Raw genomic sequence first — 21762 nt, 5'->3', positions numbered from 1 at the left:
CATTGCTGTCTGTGAAGAACCTGACATGGAATTCCAAACAGCTAACACCCAGGCCTTGGGGGTAGTGGGACAAGAAGTGGTACCTCAATCTTTGAGTTTCCTTGATTTATTTCATCAGCTCTTACTTGGTAGTGGAGCATCTTTTTCTTTCACTCTCTCTTTTACTCTCTTTCTTTTAGAAAACCATTATACACCCCCCACACACACCCAAAAAAAAGAAAGAAAGAAAAAGGAAAAGTCTCAAGGAATAATGTTGGAGAGGGTCAAGAGTCTAGCAACAGGAAGAACAGGCCCAGGTACAGGAAGGAACATCACAGAGGGGGTCACACCCAGCTCACGCATAGAAAACCTTTATTACACAAGCTTCTTTCTTGTTCATAAGAAAGACTTAAGTAATCTTCCTCCAAACCATCCCGTCATTTTCACTTCTTAGTTTTCCAAACTTCTTGAAATGTGGTTATGAGAAAAAGAACACGTTTCCAAGACAAATATTGTCTTACAATACACATGTAAAAGTCACCAGAGATCAGCTACAACATCAACAACTGGAAGGACAACCGGGACTTCCCTTACAGCCCTGATTTCCCAAGCTTTTCCTGCCAGGAGTCCCAGTCCTACTAGAAAACCAAGAGAAAGAGTAATTTGGAGAGGCTAGATGGAGTGGAGAGAGAACCAGGCCAGGACAGTGTAAGCTGGAACATTGAAAAGGAAATTTGGGATGGGGAAGGATGGGAGAAGGTGGTCATGTCCACTAAGATGGTCCATTCCATTAAGTGGGTTGTTCTGTGCAACATCTTGCATGTATGCACACACACAAGCGCGCGCGCACACACACGCACGCACACGCACACACACACACATACACACTTCTGCTGGGTTGCTTCTGCTAGTTCCCGGGCAAGGTGGTGCAGGGCAGGGAGATGGCGAGGCAGTCGTATTTGGAGTGGGAGGGGTGGGTGGAAGGTGTTTCCCTTCGCTGAACGCAGCTCCAATGCGGGTCTGTCCAGATGGAAGTCCTCTTAGTTGGTGTCCGGGGCATCCGGCAAGGGCTGGGGCTGAGGCCCCAGAGTAGAGGCCAGTTTGGTGAGAGCTCTGGCGATAACGTCCAGGTGGCCGTTCATTGTCCGCAGCTCCACCAGGATGTGGCCAACATTCGCTTCCAGGCTCATGGTGGCCGTAGCGGAGGGGCGAGCACCCAGCGATGGGGAGGACCCCGGCTCACCCACGCCCTCATCCCTGCTTGCTGCCCCTGGGCGCGGAGCGCAGCCGTTCTCAGGGTCCTGTTCCCCGCCCTGGACACCAGGAGGAGTGGCAGATGGGCACCCCGGCAGCCAGTCAATGAGGCGCGGGGTGACCTCCGGGGACGAGGTGACCACCGTGTAGAGGCCAGCACGCCGCGTGGCCCCCGAGGAGGCACACGGGGGGGCGGCAGACGTGGGGAGAGGTGGCAATAGGAGCGGAGGAAGCACCGAGGGGTTCGGGGGAAATTCCTGGGGGTCGCAAGAGGAGGAAGGAGACGGCAGGGCAGCGGTGGAGGGGCCTGGCTCCTCAGAGGACAGGAACAGAGTGGTTGAAGACTGGGAGTCCAAGGTACTTGGCTCTGAATCTGCAAGGGAGAAAGGAGACAGGAGCATCACTCACTCGTAGTGCTCACCGGCATGCATTGAGTGCCAAGTGTTTGCACAGACCCAGTATTGGGTGCAGCAGGGACCGAGTATGAAGGTGAAGCTCACTCATGCCCATCCCCACCCCTACCAGCCCGCAATCTATTGCGAGAGAAAGCCTTTCTGTACAGTTTAGGAATAAGGCATCTCCCACCATAGTTCAGGGCAGGGAAGATTCCAGAAGCCACTCATGCACGCAATTTCAGAAGGTTCCCTACCATGGTCTGGGGAAGAGGCATGCCTGTGTCAGCCTACTGGGAGGCAATCCTGCCTTGGGGCAGTAAGCAGAACTGAGGAAGGCATCCCCCCACTATTCTGAGAAGGGTGTTGTGTTAAGTAGAAGGTCCCTGCACTGTCCCAGGAAAGCCAGGTGCGCAGAGGGCAAGTTGAAAGGGATCAGGGCCTGGCACCAGAAAACCTTCCTGCTGATTCTTGCCCTGCCAGAAAATGCCACGGTACCTGGGGCCAGTCCCCTCCCCACCAAGGACTTCGTTTCTTTCCCTCTTCGTTGCAGGAAGGTTAGGCCCAGTGACACCCAGGACTGATCCAGCTGCCTTTAAAGTTCTTCGACATAAAGCCAAGATCTGAGTTCACAGGGGACTGTCCTTAAAGACCTGGAAGCACTTGACAGACCTCCGTTTGTCGGCACTCACTCCCCTAATCCCCAGAGCCTCCGGGTCAGAAGTGGGTTGGCGGCAGCTCTTGGTGCCTGGGTCTGAGCCCCAAGTTTACCAATCTCAAATCAGACTCCACATCAAGGCCGAGGACCTGAGCTCAGCTGGCTCAGCCGCTGCCCTGTTCACCGCCTTTGGGTGGCTGTTGGGTGTTCACCTTAGAAGCGTTCTGAGTGGGACTGGAGTGAAGTCTCTGAGGCCTGTGTCCCTATCCTCCCAGCGACTAACTCTGGCTCAGTGTGGTTTTCTGGATTGTCTGTGGGAGGGCATGCCTGCCGGACTGCCTGAACTTGACTCCCTAAGCTTGTTCCCCTGGGGAGCCCTATGCACCTGCCACTCACCCCAAGTGAGCCCTTGGAGCGTCTACAAAACCCAGAGAAGCCACAGTCACCAGCTGAGAGCAAGTTCCCTCATTCGGACCTCGCACTCAAAGCCCCTGACGTCCAGACATTTGCTCAGTTGGGAATAGCGTCTTACAAGAGCAGGGACACAGTTGTCCCTTAGGGGACCTGTGAGGAGGAGGCTCCAAGAGGCCTGAAAACATCTCTGACTGGAATTTTTTATGGGTCTTTTCTGCCGTTGGCAGTTAAAGGTCTGTCCCTCCTCCATCAAAACTTCATTTTCTCTGGCTCCAGAGATGATCTTTGGAAACTGAGCACTACTGGACCTTCTAAGCATCGAAGTCCTGTGTGTGGAAAATGATAAAAGGGAAACCCTACCAAGTGTTTGCTCAGGTTTTGCTTAAAAAGATGTTAATGAGTGCATATATCCAGCTTTGGTAGGATCCAAGAGAGCTGTATATGAAATCAAATGGAAGTCTGATGTGTGAAATGGAATAGTGAAAAACACAGAATGTTCTAGGGCAGTGTTCCCTGGGGACCTTGCTCAAGAGCCTGCTGTATTTTGGCAGATCAGAGATGATACCTGACACTTGGCCGTTCTAGCCAGGAATGTAGATGTTTCTCACCCAGAGGCCACATAGACAAGCTTGGTAAACCCTGAGCACAGAGCCCTGAGTTAGCCAGGTCACACCCACGTGTGGCCCAATCTCCCTCAAGTATTATATACAATTTGAAGTTTAAAAAGTAACAGCTAATGGTCTAAAAAAAAGATAACAATACATAATTAAATTACTTGAAACCCATTGCCTTTATAAAAAACAATTTGGACCCATACCCAGCAGTGCTCATGGCTTACTCCTGGCTCAGTGCTCAGAAATCACTCCTAGCATGCTTGAGGCACCATATGGAGTGTCAAGGATCAATCCCAGATAAGCTGCATGTAAGACGCCTTACCAGCTATAAACTCTCAGGCACCTATTATTCTTTTTGGGTGGGAGGGGCCACACGGCAATTGCTCCTGGTTCAACACTCAGGAATTCCTTCTGACAGTGCTCAGGGAACCATATGGTCTGTCAGAGATCAAATCCATATTGTCCGTATGCAAGGCAAGCACCCTACCCACTGTGCTATCTCTTTGGCTCTTGGAATATATTTTTTAATAGGGCTCACAGCTGGCAGTGCACAGCGTCCCCAAGGCCATACCCAGTGGTGCTCATCCTCTGAGACTGGCAATGCGCAATCTGGTGGTTCCCAGAGGCCACCAAGATCACACTTGGAAGTGCTGGGTCACACCTGGCAGTGTCCCATGGCTGTGCCTGGCAGTGCTCTGGGATCCAGGGCTTCATTCAGCAGTGCTCAGGGGGCCATGCAGTGCTGGGCCTCAAACTCAAGACCTTGCGCATGCTAAGTAGGTGGTCTACCATTTGTGCTACTGCCCAGTCCCTAAAGCACAGTATCCCAGAACAAACTGGAAACACAATATGTTCACAGTTATATTAAAGATGCCAAAGACCTATCTGAGCTGCCAGGATGAGCAAGGGATAGTCTCTCCTGCCATGAGCTTCACAGTCCCCCAAAAAGTCTTAAACCAGAAAGCACTGTCTTGGAGAGGAAGGGATGGTGGTAGAGACTTCTTAAAGAGGAAAACTCTCCACTGCTGTGCTGGCTGCAACTCCAAGGCACATCAAATTGTCAGGCATCAACTCAATCTGTCTGGCAAGTAGAACTAAAAAGCAGAAACATCAATTTTTTTGACCAGCACATCCACCTTCCAGAACTTTCCTCTGGCTTTTGGGTGGGAAACTTGGTTGTAATCCCAGCTGAGCTCAAATCCAAGCTAAGTGATATATAGGCTTCCTCCATCCAATAAAGGATCACTTTATCCCTGATTTGGGACAGGAGCTTTTGAGTCAACAGTATCATTTTTACTCATTTTTCCACCATGATTCCAAATCCTATCAGTCTTACTGGAAATAACCATGGAGCTCTACTGAAGGTAGGGGGTCCTCAGACTCTGCAATTCCCTCCTTCCACTCCTCCCATGAGCTCTGACCCTTATCCTGCCTTTCAGTTTTTCTGAACATTATGACCACCTGGTATTTCAAGGTTTTTCTTTTTCTTTTTCCCTATTACCTGAAATCACTGCAGGAAAGAGGAGCACTGCTCAATGCACTTTCTGCCCTTATTGCCAGGGCCTGAATGGTGTCTTGGTATCTAACAAGAGATGCAGTAAGTTTTTTGTAGATTGAACCCCATCAGCAGAACAACAACTCCAAATGCAGTGAACAGACCCTGCCCCAGCTTGATTAGCTGTCCTGTTGTCTCATTTCGTAGTATTAGGAACATCCCCACATTGACACGAAAAAATTGTACCTTATTGGTCTGCTATCCAAATTAAGCCAAGAGTCCTGCATTATATCTGCCAATTTTCTGGGAGTTGATTTTTCCTTTAACCATTTCATAGATGAAATGAAAGCCAAAAGGAGTTAAGGGGGTTGTCCATAATTTCAGTTAGGAAGAGTCTTGGCTGTTGTTGAAATCAGTAGCTTAAGATGTGGGGCAGGAGGCCAGGGAGAGACAGGGATTCACAGGACAAATATGCGATGAGGACCCTCCTATGTGCCAGGGCTGGCCCAGGCCCAGAAGACACAGCAAAGCAGAGATACTGGCCTGAAGAAGCAAACAGGCCCAGCAGCTCTCAGGTTGCCTCTCGATGGATACAGAACCCCATTGCAAGGGGTCAGATTAGGGCAGAGAGCCATGACCCTGCAGCCTACGTATAGAGCGGGTTGGTCCCTGGAGCTCTGAGCCTTACCCTCACAGAGAAGTTCTCAAAGCGGGGCAGACCAGCAATGAAATGCGAACTGTCCACTGTAATCCCTCATTCCTCTCTCCCTGAAAAGTTTTCCTCATCCTCCTCCACCAGCTCTCTTTGAAAAAAAGCTGCCTGGTGAGATAGAGAAGTGGGACTTAGTAACATTTCAGTGACACGAGTTCCAATTCTAATCCTAGAAAGAGCCTTGCAAAAAAAAAAAGTCCATGTGAACTTTTATATGGGAAGTCCTCACTTAAATTGCCCAGAGAGCCTTGGAAATTGTGACTTTGTGTGAAATACATTGAGCCAAACTAATGCAACCCACGTCAACTGATACTGACAACAGTTAAGTTTTGACAGCATATTTCTGGTCACCTAAAAGAATCATCAGGTTTCAAATGAGAACTCAAATACTTCTACTTTTAAACAGATCCGCCCTTTCTTGATCTAATTCACTGATTCCACTTCAGGATCTCAGTTGACAGGATCCTTTCCCTGCAGCTGAGGGTGCAAGGAAGCACCAACTCTGGGTGTGTTGCCATTCCTTTGCCACTCACACACTCTCTCATGCTCACTCTCACCAGAACCATGGAGACACACCTGCAAACCCAACTACACATCTTTAGAATGTCAAAGGAAACCAGTCTCTGGAGAAAAGCCATTCACATAGGGAGATGTGGCAAATGCCACACAATGACCCCTCCCCTCCTGCCCCACAGAGAATTAATTTATTTTTAAATAAGTGTTAACTAGATCATGTTGAATGAAGCAATGTTATTGGTAAACTTGCTATGCATGTACATTCATGCATATATCTTTAAAAATGCATGATTAACCAAAGCATTGCGTGGCATCAGTCTCCAAAATCAAAGAACTGCAAATGAAGATAATCGATGGCAATTTTCACTTGTAAGATATTTTCAGATCTCATGCTACATGATTTTCAAGTGCTCAGGATGGGCAAGAGGCATCGTAACATATTGTTTGTAAGATAATGAATCAGGACATCCGGAAAGCAAATTTGGAATGGATACTCTGCTCATTCCTACATTAGTGAGAAAAGCCATTGCCAGATCTCACTATTTGGATGAGCTCAACTGTTGGTAAAAAAATTAATGTGTTAGATGATGAACATAAGGACTAATAAAAGATGTTAGAAATGGGATAGGATGATACTTCCTGATTCTTCTGCTGGGAACGTGCATGAAAATGTACTTTGGGGGAGAACCTAAAAGAAATGGATGGATTCCTTGATTCCTACAATCTCCCAAGACTGAAGAAAGAAGACCTGGAATACCTGAATAGACCAATCAATGTTAAGGAAATTGAAACGGTAATCAAAAACCTCCCCAAAAACAAAAGCCCAGGCCCAGATGGTTTCACTGGCGAATTCTTCCAAACATTTAAAGAAGACCTATTGCCTGTTTTCCTCAAACTTTTCCAGGAAATTGAAAAAACAGGAACTCTCCCAAACAGTTTCTATGAAGCACATATCTCCCTAATACCAAAAGCAAACAAAGACACCACTAAGAAAGAAAATTACAGACCAATTTCCCTGATGAACACCGATGCGAAGATCCTCAACAAAATACTAGCAAATAGGATCCAACAACTCATCAAAAAGATCATACATCACGACCAAGTGGGATTCATCCCAGGGATGCAAGGATGGTTTAACATTCGGAAATCAATCAACATAATCCAGCATATCAACAAAAGTAAAGATAAAAACCATATGATCATATCAATAGATGCAGAGAAAGCATTTGACAAGATCCAACATCCTTTCATGATGAAAACCCTCGCCAAAATGGGGTTTGGAGGAACTTTCCTCAAGATAGTCGAAGCCGGGGCTGGAGAGATAGCACAGCGGGTAGGGCGTTTGCCTTGCACGCGGCCGACCCGGGTTCAAATCCCAGCATCCCATATGGTCCCCTGAGCACGGCCAGGGGTAATTCCTGAGTGCAGAGCCAGGACTAACCCCTGTGCATCGCCAGGTGTGACCCAAAAAGCAAAAAAAAAAAAAAAAAGATAGTCGAAGCCATCTATCACAAGCCTACGGCAAGCATTATCCTCAACGGGGAAAAACTAAGGGCCTTTCCTCTGAGATCAGGCACAAGACAAGGATGCCCACTCTCACCACTCCTCTTCAATATAGTACTGGAAGTACTTGCGATAGCTATTAGACAAGAAAAAGAGATTAAGGGCATCCAGATAGGAAGGGAAGAAATCAAACTCTCACTATTTGCAGACGACATGATACTATATCTAGAGAAGCCTAAAACCTCTACTAAGAAACTCTTAGAAACAATAGACTTATACAGTAAAGTTGCAGGCTACAAAATCAATACCCAAAAATCCATGGCCTTCATATATGCAAACAATGAGGCAGAGGAAAGGGACATGAAAAAAGCAATCCCATTCACAATCGTGCCCCAGAAAATCAGGTACCTCGGAATCAGCTTAACCAAGGAAGTAAAAGACCTTTACAAAGAAAACTACATAACGCTACTCCATGAAATCAAAGAGGACATGAGGAAATGGAAACATATGCCCTGCTCGTGGATAAGGAGAATCAATGTTGTCAAAATGGCAATACTCCCGAAAGCATTATACAGATTCAATGCGATCCCTATAAATATACCCATGACACTCTTCAAAGAAATGGATCAAGCAATCCTAAAATTCATATGGAATAACAAACGTCCAAGGATAGCTAAAACAATTCTTGGGAAAAAGATGATGGGAGGCATCACCATCCCCAACCTCAAACTTTACTACAAAGCAGTAACAATTAAAACAGCATGGTACTGGAACAAAGGCAGAGCCGTAGACCAATGGAACAGGGTGGAATATCCCTACACACAACCCCAAATGTATGACCATCTAATCTTTGATAAGGGAGCAAGAGATGTGAAGTGGAGCAAGGAAAGCCTCTTTAACAAATGGTGCTGGCACAACTGGACAACCACATGCAAAAAAATGGGTTTAGACCTTGACCTGACACCATGCACAAAAGTCAGATCAAAATGGATTAAAGACCTCAACATTAGACCACAAACCATAAGGTACATTGAAGACAAGGTCGGCGAAACCCTCCACGATATTGAAGATAAAGGTATCTTCAAAGGTGACACGGAACTAAGCAATCTAGTAAAAACAGAGATCAACAAATGGGACTACATTAAACTAAAAAGCTTCTGCACCGCAAGAGATACATTGACCAGAATCCAAAGACTATCCACAGAATGGGAAAGGATTTTTACACAATACCCATCAGATAAGGGGTTGATATCAATGGTATATAAAGCACTGGTTGAACTCTACAAGAAGAAAACATCCAACCCCATCAAAAAATGGGGCAAAGAAATGAACAGAAACTTTACCAAGGAAGAAATACGAATGGCCAAAAGGCACATGAAAAAGTGCTCTGCATCACTAATCATCAGAGAGATGCAGATCAAAACAACCATGAGATACCACCTCACACCACAGAGACTAGCACACATCCAAAAGAACAAAAGCAACCGCTGTTGGAGAGGATGTGGGGAGAAAGGGACCCTTCTTCACTGCTGGTGGGAATGCCGACTGGTTCAGCCCTTCTGGAAAACAATTTGGACGACTCTCAAAAAATTAGATATTGAATTCCCATTTGACCCAGCAATACCACTGCTGGGAATATATCCCAGAGAGGCAAAAAAGTACAATCGAAACAACATCTGCACATGTATGTTCATCGCAGCACTGTTTACAATAGCCAGAATCTGGAAAAAACCCGAATGCCCCAGAACGGATGACTGGTTGAGGAAACTTTGGTACATCTATACAATGGAATACTATGCAGCTGTTAGAAAAAAGGAGGTCATGAATTTTGTAGTTAAGTGGATGGGCATGAAAAGTTTCATGCTGAGTGAAATGAGTCAGAAAGAGAGAGACAGACATAGAAAGATTGCACTCATCTATGGTATATAGAATAACAGAGTGGGAGACTAACACCCAAGAACTGTAGAAATAAGTACCAGGAGGTTGACTCCATGGCTTCGAGGTTGGCCTCACGTTCCGGGGAAAGGTCAACTCAGAGAAGCGATCACCAACTACATTGTAGTCGAAGGCCATGTGGGGGAAGGGAGTTGCGGGCTGAATGAGGGCTAGAGACTGAGCACAGCGGCCACTCAACACCTTTATTGCAAACCACAACAGCTAATTAGAGAGAGAAAACAGAAGGGAATGCCTTACCACAGTGGCAGGGTGGGGTGGGGGGGAGATGGGATTGGGGAGGGTGGGAGGGACACTGGGTTTACGGGTGGTGGAGAATGGGCACTGGTGAAGGGATGGGTTCCCAAACTTTGTATGAGGGAAGTATAAGCACAAAAGTGTATAAATCTGTAACTGTACCCTCACGGTGATTCTCTAATTAAAAATAAATAAATTAAAAAAAAAAAGAAAATGTACTTTTGGGGGTGGGAAAGATAGTACAGCCAGTAGGGTATTGCCTTGCATGGCAGCCAACCCGGGTTCAAATCTGGCATCCCATATGGTCCCCTGAGCCCCACCAGGAGTAATTTCTAAGTGTAGAGTCAGGAGTAACCCCTGAGAATTTCCACCTGTGGGCCCCCAAAACACACACACATCCCCAAAACAAGAAAGAAAAAAATGTCTCCTTTTAACACTAAAGTTTAACAGAAACTGCAGATGAAAGTCTTCTCACCACTTCCTGCTTAATCTCCCCGCAGACCCAGGGGCATTATTTTTCAGTGGGTCACTCTGGCCCTTGATGGGCTGACATTTTCACACCTTTCTTCACCCATTTGGCTATTTCTGTCTTTACTGACAACACCAGCTCCAGCTTTCTCTGGCCAGTGTCAAAGGTGAAGCATGGGGCAGGCTCTGAGAACTTGTGATAGAAAACCTTGATAAGCATCCCCCTAAGACTTCCTCCAGTCCTCATCACTGTCCTCCTCTTCTCAGCTAAGAACACTCTGTATTCAGCCACACACACAGGCCTGATCCTCCACTCCTCCCCTCCCTCCCTTCCCCTCCCTCCATGTCCAATCTGCCAGCGATGATTATTAGCCCTGATCCAGCATCCGGGCATCTCTCACTGTCTCCTGGCACTGGTCCAGCTATTGGTAGATAGGCTGAGCCCAGAAAGTAGGTCTCTCGAGTTCTAGGTCAATGTTTTCTCTGCCGCACCCAAAACTGACGACTCAAATGAATCATCTAGCACTCTCTCTGGCTCTTACTACATCTCCTCAAGCCTCCTGGCCACCTTCCACCACTTGCCCCAAAAAAAAAAATCTTTTGCTGAGACCTAACCTCTACTTTTTATGTATATTAGATAATAGTTAAATTTATCCATGACTTCATTCAACAAATATTTGTTAAGCACCTAAAGTATTCCAGGCAGAATGCTTCACAGTGTACAAAATTAGAGCTAAACCCTGACCTCAGTGTGGGGGCATAAAATCATCAAAGAATTGTATAAACAAGTGTGTAATTGCAACAGTGACATAATTTACATGCTATAAGCAACTAGAATAGGAGGGTTTGACCTAATCAGGGAAAATTCCCTGAGGAAATACTGCTTGAGCAGAGTTCTGAAGGATTCGCGGTTAAGTAGGAAGGGCAGAATGCTGAAGCCTGAGCAAAGGCTTGTATGAGAAAAAAAAAAGTGCTGCAAATATGTGGAAGTCTGTGAGAAAGCCAGACTGAGAGAAGCAGGGAGCTGGAAATGGAAAGGGGAGCCGAGATAAAGCACTAAGGAGAGGAAACATCAGGAGCGACCTAGACCTAGACTTGGCAGCAATATCCATCTTCTGTTCTCTTCTTTCTCTATTTTAAAGGCCCCATGAGCACTTAAAATAATGACTACCAAATAAGATAAAATAGTTATTACCTTTACACCTCTCTTCCAACTAGCTATAGCCATGTAAGTGAATTCGGGCAAAAAGATGCAACTGGAAGTATGGGTACAAATCTTTTTTCCTATGACAGGGATTTGGCTGTAATAACTGGGGGTGGTCAAGCAGCCTCGTTGTTTCATGAGGTAAAAACTATATGGTAAGGATGGGGCTGTACTCATTTCTTGAGTATAGAATAACATCACATGAGGCTGACATCCAAGGACAGTAGATACAAGGGCCAGGAGAATTGCCCCACAGCAGGAAGCCTGCTTCATGAGCGGAGAGGAGAAGGCAGATGGAATAGAGAAGGGATGACTGAGAAAATAATGGCTGGAGGAATCAGTCGGGATGGGAGATGTGTGCCAAAAGTAGATAATGGACCAAACATGATGACCTCTCAGTGTCTGTGTTGCAAGCCATAATGCCCGAAAGTAGAGTATGGGGAATATTGTCTGCCATGGAGGCAGGGGGAGGGTGGGAAAAGAGGTGTATACTGGGGATATTGGTGGTGGGGAATGTGCACTGGTGGAGGGATGGGTGTTTGATTATTGTGTGATTGTAACCCAAACATGAAAGCTTGTAACTATCTCACAGTGATGCAATAAAATTTTAAAAAATAAAAAAGGATTAGAGACAAGGGGGCTGAGTCTCAAACAATTTTTAAAGAATACCTATTTCAAATCTCAGCTGCTTAAATCAACTGCATACTCTCAATAAAAGAAAAAAAGTCCTATCTCTTCACACTCCTATTAAATTGGTTTTTTGGTCATTCATAGCAAAGTCAGATCCTGATACATATAGCCTTGCTGAACTTGTTAAGGAGTTTGTCATTGTTCTAAGAACATGTGCAGGGTGCATGTGCATGTGCATGTGTGTGTGTGTGTGTGTGTGAGAAGAGTGAGAAGAGAGAGTGAGAGAGACAGAGAGAGACATATAGACAGATAGAGACAGAGATAGTGGGGGCTCATATTTAAAAAACTTTACCTGACTCTTTTGGGCAGAGGGTCAACAGAGAGTAGGAAAAGGCCAGTTAGGAGGTTACAGTTGGCAAAATGACAGTGATTTTTGTTGGGGTGGTAACGGAGGTTACAAACTAATAGACAAACTCTAGTGACCATGGGACATGGAAACCTTAGGATTTAATAATGTCTTAACTGTGCGAGAAGTGGAGGTGTGATGGTGGTAAGGAGCTGGAGACAGGGGGATGCAGGTTGAGGTGGTGGTGATGGGGGCGGGGAATGGGAGGTTGTAATTACCTGCTTCAGGGCAAGCTTCCAGAAATTCTAGTTACATAAATGGAACTTTCCCTCTCCTATTCTCCGAGTCTGGGTGGCCCCCTCCCAGCCCACATCCAGTCCTACAGCATAGCTCACTTCTGACACACCTAACCAGATGCAGCCCTTGTGAGCATTCTCCCAGGACCCTGAAAGACAGAGCGACAGGGAGAGCCTTGGGGAGTCAGGTAAGTGGGTTGAGAGTGAGAACCGTGTGCAGGAGAGGTGACATCTCTCAGCACTGCAGCCAGGCTCCTGTCCTGACGGCTCTGACATGACCAGCTTGCTGTTTGCTCTTCTCACAATGCCCAGCACAAATGGGAAGGCTGGCTGGCTGGCTGGTGAACTCAGACCAATAATATTCACTTCTTTTCTTTTCCAGGAATGTCATGAGACCCACAGGGCAATCTGGTTTTAAGACCTGGTGAGTCAAATCTACAAATACCTCTGACTCAGGCAGCACACAAGTTCTCACCAGGCATCCCCCAGAAACGTGGCTCAGCAGGAGAGCTTCAGGGCAAGGAGAGTGGGTGCTCTGAAGGGGGCAAGAAAGGCTGACGGCAGCCAACCTGGAGCTTCCTAACCTGGCACTGACCAGGACTGCCAGGAGAGTCCATATGGACAGAATGCTCGCTGTCTCCAATGCCCATGGATCTTGTCTCATTCTCACACAACATCAAGAAGCACCTTCTATTCCTGAACCCATGTTACTGTTGGGGAAACTGAGACTGTGCTACGTTAAGCCGTCTATTCACAGTCATAGCACCAGGCTGTGAATCAAAAGAGCTGATGCTCAGGATATTTCCATGTGCAGGAAGCAGGGGCATTGTGGCAATTTCAGAAGTGTGCAGGAAGGGCTGGGACAGAGGGTTGTCATTTATGGAGGGTCTGCTATGCTCCAGGAATCTGCCACCTTGGTTATACGGCAAATATCACCTGGGGAGCTTTGTGAGCACTACTGATGTCCTGAACAATTAGATCAGGATCTCTGACTATTTCAACAACACCCCTATCAATTATGCTACCAATACAGAGCTGACAAAAGCAATTTTCGTGTCTTCTCCTTTAACCCTAACAATGAACTTCTACCCATTTTCAAACAGAGAAACTTAAGTTTACAGAATTTGGATGGTTTGAGAAAAAATCTATGCTGACCAAACATCATGAGCCATGTGGAAGGATTCCTGAGTCATGGCACCTTCATTCTGATCTCATCTTACTTACCTGAGTCTCACTCCTCAATTTTCTAAGTGAAGGAATCTGAAAAACAAATAGAGGACTAGGGCACACCCAGCAGGGATTACTAATAACCCCGTGCTCAAGGATCACTCCTAGCAGTGCTTGGGAGAATCATGTGATGCTGGGTATCTAACTGGAGTTGACCAAATGCAAGACAAACACCTTAACCCTGCACTATCTCTCCTTCCTCAGCATGGGCATTTTTTAAAACGTAGCACTGTACTATAGCACTGTCGTCCTGTTGTTCAGGGATTTGCTCGAGCGGCACCAGTAATGTCTCCATTGTGAGACTTGTTGTTACTGCTTTTGGCATACTGAATACACCACAGGTAGCTTGCCAGGCTCTGCCATGCAGGCGGGATATTCTCAGTAGCTTGCTGGGCTCTCCGAGAGGGACAGAGGAATCGAACCCGGGTCGGCCACATGCAAGGCAAATGCCCTACCTGCTGTGCTATCACTCCAGTCCTACATTTCTTTACTAGTTTGTGTATTTGGGGTTCAAGGTCAAGGTCTGGGCAGATCAGCTGCCTGAGAAGAACAGAAAAGTTGAGAGATACCACATAGCATGGGCTGTCCATTGACCCCATGTCCATTGCTTCTTCCCAATTCTGCTATATCCAATAGGCCAGGCCACCCAAAGACAAGCCCAGGGGAGCCATGGCCTCAATGTGCCCACTGACTTGCCCCAGGGAAATATCTTCCATCCGCTGTAATTTTCTGCTTTGAGGGTCCACCTCTGAGCATCAGAAGACCCAGCCTTGTGGAAACCATTGGTCTCTGTTCAGTGTCACTAACTACCCAGGAGTGACACTGCAAAGGCCACATACCATTCACTTCTGGGTGAATTATACTAATTCCCTGGTGGCTGAGAGGTGAGCTAGTGAGAAGAAATATTCACCAATAATCAACTTAATAAAGCAAGATAGCTGGAAAGGGAAAAGGAAAGACATAAGAACTGATCCACACAGTCCAAAGAGTACCTTGGAAGAAGGGGAGAAATAAATCCCAGGATCTATCTGCCAAGTACATAGTAATATGAGCCACATATGATAAAAGTTGAAGCTACCCAGGTTTCAATGGATGGATGAAAAGTGCCCTATCTATACAATGGAATATTATCAAGCCTTTAAAAGGAAGGAGTTTTTGTTGTGTGCTCTGAGAATGAGTCTTGAAGTTAATTGCTAAATGATATAGGCCAGGCACTAAAGCCAGTCCGAAAAATACTGCCTGATTACTCCTTTGTGGGGTTCCTGGAGTCATCAGATTCACAGAGACAGAAAGAATGGTGGTTTCTAGGGACTGAGGAGAAAGAGGATAAGAGAGTGTTTAGATGCTCTAGAAACTTCCAGGGAGAAAGGATGAAGATTTGCTGGAGTCAGATAATGGTGTGAATGGACATAGAACTGGACACCTCAGGAATAATGTGAATAGTATATATGCTTTGCTGTATATATTTTAACTGCATTAAACAAAAAATAGGTAGGGATGTGCAGCACCTTCATCAATCACAATTTTATCCAACATTTTACTAATGTTGACATCATTATGCTTTTCTGTGACACTTCTGGGAATGTTCATCAACTGGGGAAAAATTCATCCATGAGATCAGTTGAGATCAGAGGAGAATGAATGAGACAGGTCACACGTGGGTGAAACACACTCAAGATTCCCTCCACAGATGAGACCTCCTTGTTCTGCCTTGAATCTTAGAATCACCTGCAAAAAAATGACTTCTTTTCCTTGATTAACAATTCTACAGAAATAGCTTTCTTGAGACAGTGGAAAAGACATAGAGTCTGACCCTTTGAAGTTTTAAAAAATTTTTTCCTTCATCAGCATAGTAATTTATGCCCTCCAAACATTGCCCAGCTGAGTCATTGTCAGATAGGTAGTATATTGGCACCACTGGCCCTGGGATAAAAGTTGTGGATTGTGATATTTTAAGTACCTCTGCCAGGATTCTAGCTGGCATTTCCTTTCCTAGTGCATTTGGCTCTAATCTGAGAAGACACGTGCATTCCCAGGGCAGGATCTTTCCCCTTGCTCCTGTGCATGCCTGGAAAAGTCTACAGAGCCCTGCAAGGTACATGCAAGGCACATCTCTCTACCTATTCTCCAAGGCCTACTCTAAGCTACCACTTTAAAGTGTCATCCACAGGCCCCGCATATACCAGTTTTCTGCCCCTTTGCTCTGTACAGAATTAGATGCTGTCATTGTCCCAGATCTGAGATAGGGCACCACAGATACAGGGAACTGTAGGACCACATACATGAGACTGGTTTGGAAAAGCATCAAAGAGAGCTGTGGCCAAGTCAAGTCTCACAAATAAAATGAATCTGGTGAAAACCTCAGGTATGCAGCTTTTGTGACTGAAATAACCAGGCCTTGTGAAGTCGGGAATGGGCAACCTCCACCCCCATCTACCTGTTCTTCCAGGAGCCTGGCAGTCATGTCCTTGAACTGCCTCTGGTGCCATATAAGCTCATTAATGATGATCCAGAGACTCACAAATAATTAAGCAACAAGTTGCAGAGATGCCTCCAGTCCTCAAAGTCACCATACAGTCATAAATTTAACTCCAGCTATATCACCCTATTTAAATTTTAGAATTCTTGGAGTGTACAGCTGCATTCATGGCCACCCAACATCTCATACTCCACATCACTGATGTATCAAGAGTAGCACAACACATTTGATGGGTTGTAAAGTAGAAGGCAACTGATCTCAATCAGTCAATCAATCAATCTATATATATATATTATATAATTCATTTTTCATGAGCATCATCTTATTGAGATTCAGCTGCAATCCAACCTTTCCACACTTGTGGTCGAAGTCGGCCAGCATTTGTGCCTCTTGGCTAATGTTTGGCGTTACGAAAACGATGTTATCAGCGAAGCGGATGTGGTGTAATTGCCGACCGTCGATCTTCACTCCCATTCCTTCCCATTCCAGTTGTCGCATGATGTTCTCAAGGGTGGCACTGAAGAGCTTCGGTGAAATGGTATCACCCTGCCGAAACTCTCTCTTTACATCAATGATCACTTCCTTGTAGAATGGTGAGATCCTGGTTGTGAATCTACAATACAGCTTGTTGAGGATTCTGATATACTGAGATTGAATGCCCTGTTTGGCTAGGGCTTCTATGACCACTTCAGTCTCAACAGAATCAAAGGCCTTCTTTTGAATCCCCTTCAGAACTCAGCTTGCTCACATCGTTGTCCTTCTTCTAGTGTTCTGCCTATTCTATTCAGGATGACACAAGTGAACAACTTGTAGATGACAGACAGCAGGCAGATTGGGTGATAGTTGCCGATATCGTGGATGTCTCCCTTCTTGTACAACATAACGGTCCTACTGGTTTTCCACTGAGATAAAACCTTGCATTCAGACAGGTAACGTGTAAAGAGCTGAGCCAGTGTATTGATGAGTACTGGCGGCAGATTCTTCAGGTGTTCGTGTCTGACCTTGTCCGAACCAGGTGCTATATTCGTCTTTACCAATGATATGGCGTGTCGGATTTCGGAAGGGAGGATGTTGGGAACGACACATCCATCCTGTGGAATTTGGTATGTGTGCCTGCGTTGAGAAATCAACATGAGGAACAACTTGGTGCCAGAACTTTGCAGGAAGAAGAGAGCAGCGTGGAATGCATTCAAGAGCATCGAAGAAGTGGTTAAGAGGACGAAGATCCTCCAACTCCGGGCACATCTTTTCTTTTTTTTTTATGTTTTAATATTTTTTTATTTTATATTTTTTTATTAGTTTATTTTTAATTAGAGAGTCATCGTGAGGGTACAGTTACAGATCCATACATCTTTGTGCTCATGCTTCCCCCATACAAAGTTCAATAACCCATCCCTTCACCAGTGCCCATTCTCCACCACCCGTAAACCTAACATCCCTCCCCCCCTCCCCAGACCCGTCTCCCCCCACCCCACCCTGCCACTATGGCAGGGAATTCCCTTTTGTTCTCTCTCTCTGATTAGGTGTTGTGGTTTGCAATAGAGGTGTTGAGTGGCCATTGTGTTCAGTCTCTAGTCTGTATTCCACCCGCCTCACCCTTCCCCCACATGACCTCCAACCACATTTTACTTGGTGGTCCCTTCCCTGAGTTACCCAGAATGAGAGACCAGCCTCCAAGCCATGGAAACATTCTCCTGGTACTTATTTCTACTATTGTTGGGCGTTAGTCTTATAGTCTATTATTCTATATTCCACAGATGAGTGCAATCTTTCTATGTCTGTCTCTCTCTTTCTGACTCATTTCACTTAGCATGATACTTTCCATGTTGATCCACTTATATGCAAACGTCATGACCTCATTTTTTCTAACAGCTGCATAGTATTCCATTGTATAGATGTACCAGAGTTTCTTCAACCAGTCATCTGTTCTAGGGCACTCGGGTTTTTTCCAGATTCTGGCTATTGTAAACAGTGCAGCGGTGAACATATAAGTGCATATGTCACTTCGACTATACTTTTTGGCTTTTCTGGGGTATATTCCCAGCAGTGGTATTGCTGGGTCAAATGGGAGCTCAACCTCTAGTTTTTTGAGAATTGTCCATACTGTTTTCCAAAGGGGCTGAACTAGCCGGCATTCCCACCAGCAGTGTAGAAGGGTCCCTTTCTCCCCACATCCTCTCCAACAGCGGTTGCTTTTGTTCTTTTGGATGTGTGCTAGTCTCTGTGGTGTGAGGTGGTATCTCATGGTTGTTTTGATCTGCATCTCTCTGACGACTAGTGATGTAGAGCACTTTTTCATGTGCCTTTTGGCCATTCGTATCTCTTCCTTGGTAAAGTTTCTGTTCATTTCTTCGCCCCATTTTTTGATGGGGTTGGATGTTTTCTTCTTGTAGAGTTCAACCAGTGCTTTATATACCCTTGATATCAACCCCTTATCTGATGGGTATTGTGTAAATATCCTTTCCCATTCTGTAGATAGTCTTTGTATTCTGGTCACTGTATCTTTTGCGATGCAGAAGCTTTTTAGTTTAATGTAGTCCCATTTGTTGATCTCTGTTTTTACTAGATTGCTTAGTTCCGTGTCATCTTTGAAGATACCTTTATCTTCAATATCCTGGAGGGTTTTGCCGACCTTGTCTTCAATGTACCTTATGGTTTGTGGTCTGATGTTGAGGTCTTTAATCCATTTTGATCTGACTTTTGTGCATGGTGTCAGGTCGAGTTCTAAGCCCATTTTTTTGCATGTGGTTGTCCAGTTGACGGGCACATCTTTTCGATTCCACCATTCTTCCTGCACTGACATATGCCTCAGAGACCTGGGCCCCACACAAACAGGATGAGAATGCTATTCGGGTATCCCAAAGAGGAATTGAAAGAGCTATGCTGGGAGTATCACATCTCACTCAAGTGAGAGAAGGAATCTGGAGTTCTGACCTCCACTGATGGTCAAGAATCAGGGATGCTGTCTCATTTTCCAAGGCATCAAAAATCAGATGGGTCGGTCATGCAATGCAATTCAGAGACAACCGCTGGACTAGAACTGTTACCAACTGGATTCCACGGGATGTCAGAAGACCGCGTGGCCGCCCACCAACTAGATGGTCAGAGTTCTTCATCAAATCCCTGAATGAATGATTTGAGGCTCTACCTGTTCCTGGAGCAAGCAGATATCATTTGGCTGCACTAGCACATGACAGGGACAAATGGAGACGTTACTGGTGCCCGCTCGAGCAAATCGAAGATCAACGGGATGACAAGTGATACAAGTGATACAAGTGATTATGTATATAAAATATTTAAGCATGTGAGGATCAACCTGTAAACAACTTGTTAGTAATTTTTACATAAGGACTTAGTGGCTCCAGGATGAGATACAACAATCTTCATACACATTCTTTTTTTTTTCATCTGGACTTTATTGATCTAATAAAATTACATTAAGAATTGAAATGAATTATACATTATTGTGCTCATGTTTCCCCCATACAAAGTTCGAGAACCCATCCCTTCACCAGTGCCCATCCTCTACTACCAGTAAACCCAGCATCTCTCCCACCCTCCCCAGTCCCGTCTTCCCCCCACCCCACACTGCCACTATGGCAGGGTATTCCCTTTTGTTCTCTCTCTCTGATTAGGTGTTGTGGTTTGCAATAAAGGTGTTGAGTGGCCATTGTGTTCAGTCTCTAGTCTACAGTCAGCACGCATCACCCTTTCCCCGCACTTCATACACATTCTTTAAGGAAATTTTTTGATCATTTTTATCATATTATTCATAACAAGCAACAAAAAATAAATTATTTAGGATCTGCTTTGGGGCTGACTTAGGTAGTGGTGGAAAAGTTCAAAATAATGGTAGTAGGAAGGTGTAATGGTGGTGGGATTGGTGCTGGAATATTGAATGTAATAAATTATTGTGAATAACGAAAGAAAGAAAGAAAGAAAGAAAGAAAGAAAAAGAAAGAAAGAAAAGAAAGAGAAGAAAGAAAGAAAGAAAGAAAGAAAGAAAAGAAAGAAAGAAAGAAAGAAAGAAAGAAAGAAGAAAGAGAAAGAGAAAGAGAAAGAGAAAGAACCTTTTAGTGGAGTTTAAAAACCCCATTGGCTGGTCAAGTTTAAATTCCTCAGCTTCGAGAAGTTGCTGCACAAGCTGAATGCAGGTTCTGCCTTCAGGAGGCCCAGGGTCCACATCTGGCACTGCAGAGTCCCTGAACATTACAGGAATAGCCTTCAAGCACCACACAGGGCTCAACAGCAAACAAACAAACAAAAAAAACCAAAACAAAATTCCTTAGTATCATAGACTTTCTTTCTTTCTTTCTTTCTTTCTTTCTTTCTTTCTTTCTTTCTTTCTTTCTTTCTTCTTTCTTTCTTTCTTTTTCTTTCTTTTCTTTCTTTCTTCTTTCTTTTTCTCTCTCTCTTTCTTTCTTCTCTTTCCTTTCTTTCTTTCTTTCTTTCTTTCTTTCTTTCTTTCTTTCTTTCTTTCTTTCTTTCTTTCTTCTCTCTCCTTCCTTCATTCCATTCCTTCCTTCCTTCCTTTTTTTCTTCCTTTCTTCATTCTTTCTTCTCTTTCTTCTTTCTTTCTTTCTTTCTTCTTTCTTTCTTTCTTTCTTTCTTTCTCTTCTCTTTCTCTTCTTTCCTTTCCTTCTTTCTTTCTTTCTTCTTTCTTTCTTTCTTTCTTTCTTTCTTTCTTTCTTTCTTCTTTCTTTCTTTCTTTCTTTCTTTCTTTCTTTCTTTCTTTCCCTTTTCCCTCTCTCTCTAAATTTGAGAATGGGCAGTTACATGTAAGTTTTTTAAAAGAGTTTTCTGGTAGCTGCATGGGGCTGAGCTGGATGGGCCGAGTTTGGAGACACCATGACCAAATATGAAAGCAACATCCTGAACATTAAACAGACTGGAATAATACCACAGAAGAAAGAAATAAGAGTGAAGTCCAGTTAGCAAGTATTCAAAGTCTTTAAAAAAAATTCTAGGAATAGATTAAATTACAGCAAAAAAAAAGGAACTTTCCTGCCATCCTTTATGGATGATACTGTGAAAGCTGGCTTCTGCCCTCATGGGGGTTGGCCAGCCTTGGTCTTTCATGAGTCATTGTTCAATAAAAGTGAGCCAGGGTTTTATGAGGCTGTTTGTCAAGCCCTAAGACAAGCTTTTCTATTCACTTAGGGAGAACTGCTCTGCCAGTTCTTGAATAAGCTCTTTTCTTCATATAGAATATGAAGGAGAGCTCCGTGTCTCTCTGAACACCAGCCTTTGGAAGGAGATATGGGTAACGCTGTAGCCTCTCTTCATGTGAATGTTTGAAGAGATGTTCAGACAATCTGCCTCAGATTTCTCGGCAGGAGTGTCTCCGTGGCATGGAGAAAGAGGCAGGAAAGTCACTCCCACACC

The 21762-nt window shown here is 44.8% G+C and overlaps 1 protein-coding gene across 1 annotated transcript in view; it reads right to left on the bottom strand.

Annotated features, from left to right (window-relative positions):
• Positions 1 to 372: 372 nt before the first annotated feature.
• RUNX2 (RUNX family transcription factor 2) overlaps positions 373 to 21762 on the bottom strand; it is a 305232-nt gene continuing 283842 nt past the window's right edge. Inside the window, exon 5 of the mRNA XM_055135055.1 lies at positions 373 to 1606. Coding sequence (XP_054991030.1) covers positions 1020 to 1606 — 587 coding nt within the window. The 3' untranslated portion in view covers positions 373 to 1019. The remainder of the gene's footprint in view (positions 1607 to 21762) is intronic.

The sequence above is a fragment of the Sorex araneus genome, chromosome 4, assembly GCF_027595985.1.
Source record: "Sorex araneus isolate mSorAra2 chromosome 4, mSorAra2.pri, whole genome shotgun sequence".
NCBI classification, from domain to species: Eukaryota; Metazoa; Chordata; class Mammalia; order Eulipotyphla; family Soricidae; genus Sorex; species Sorex araneus.
Note: the sequence above shows the minus strand (reverse complement) of the source record. Positions and strands in the feature narration are given on the sequence as shown.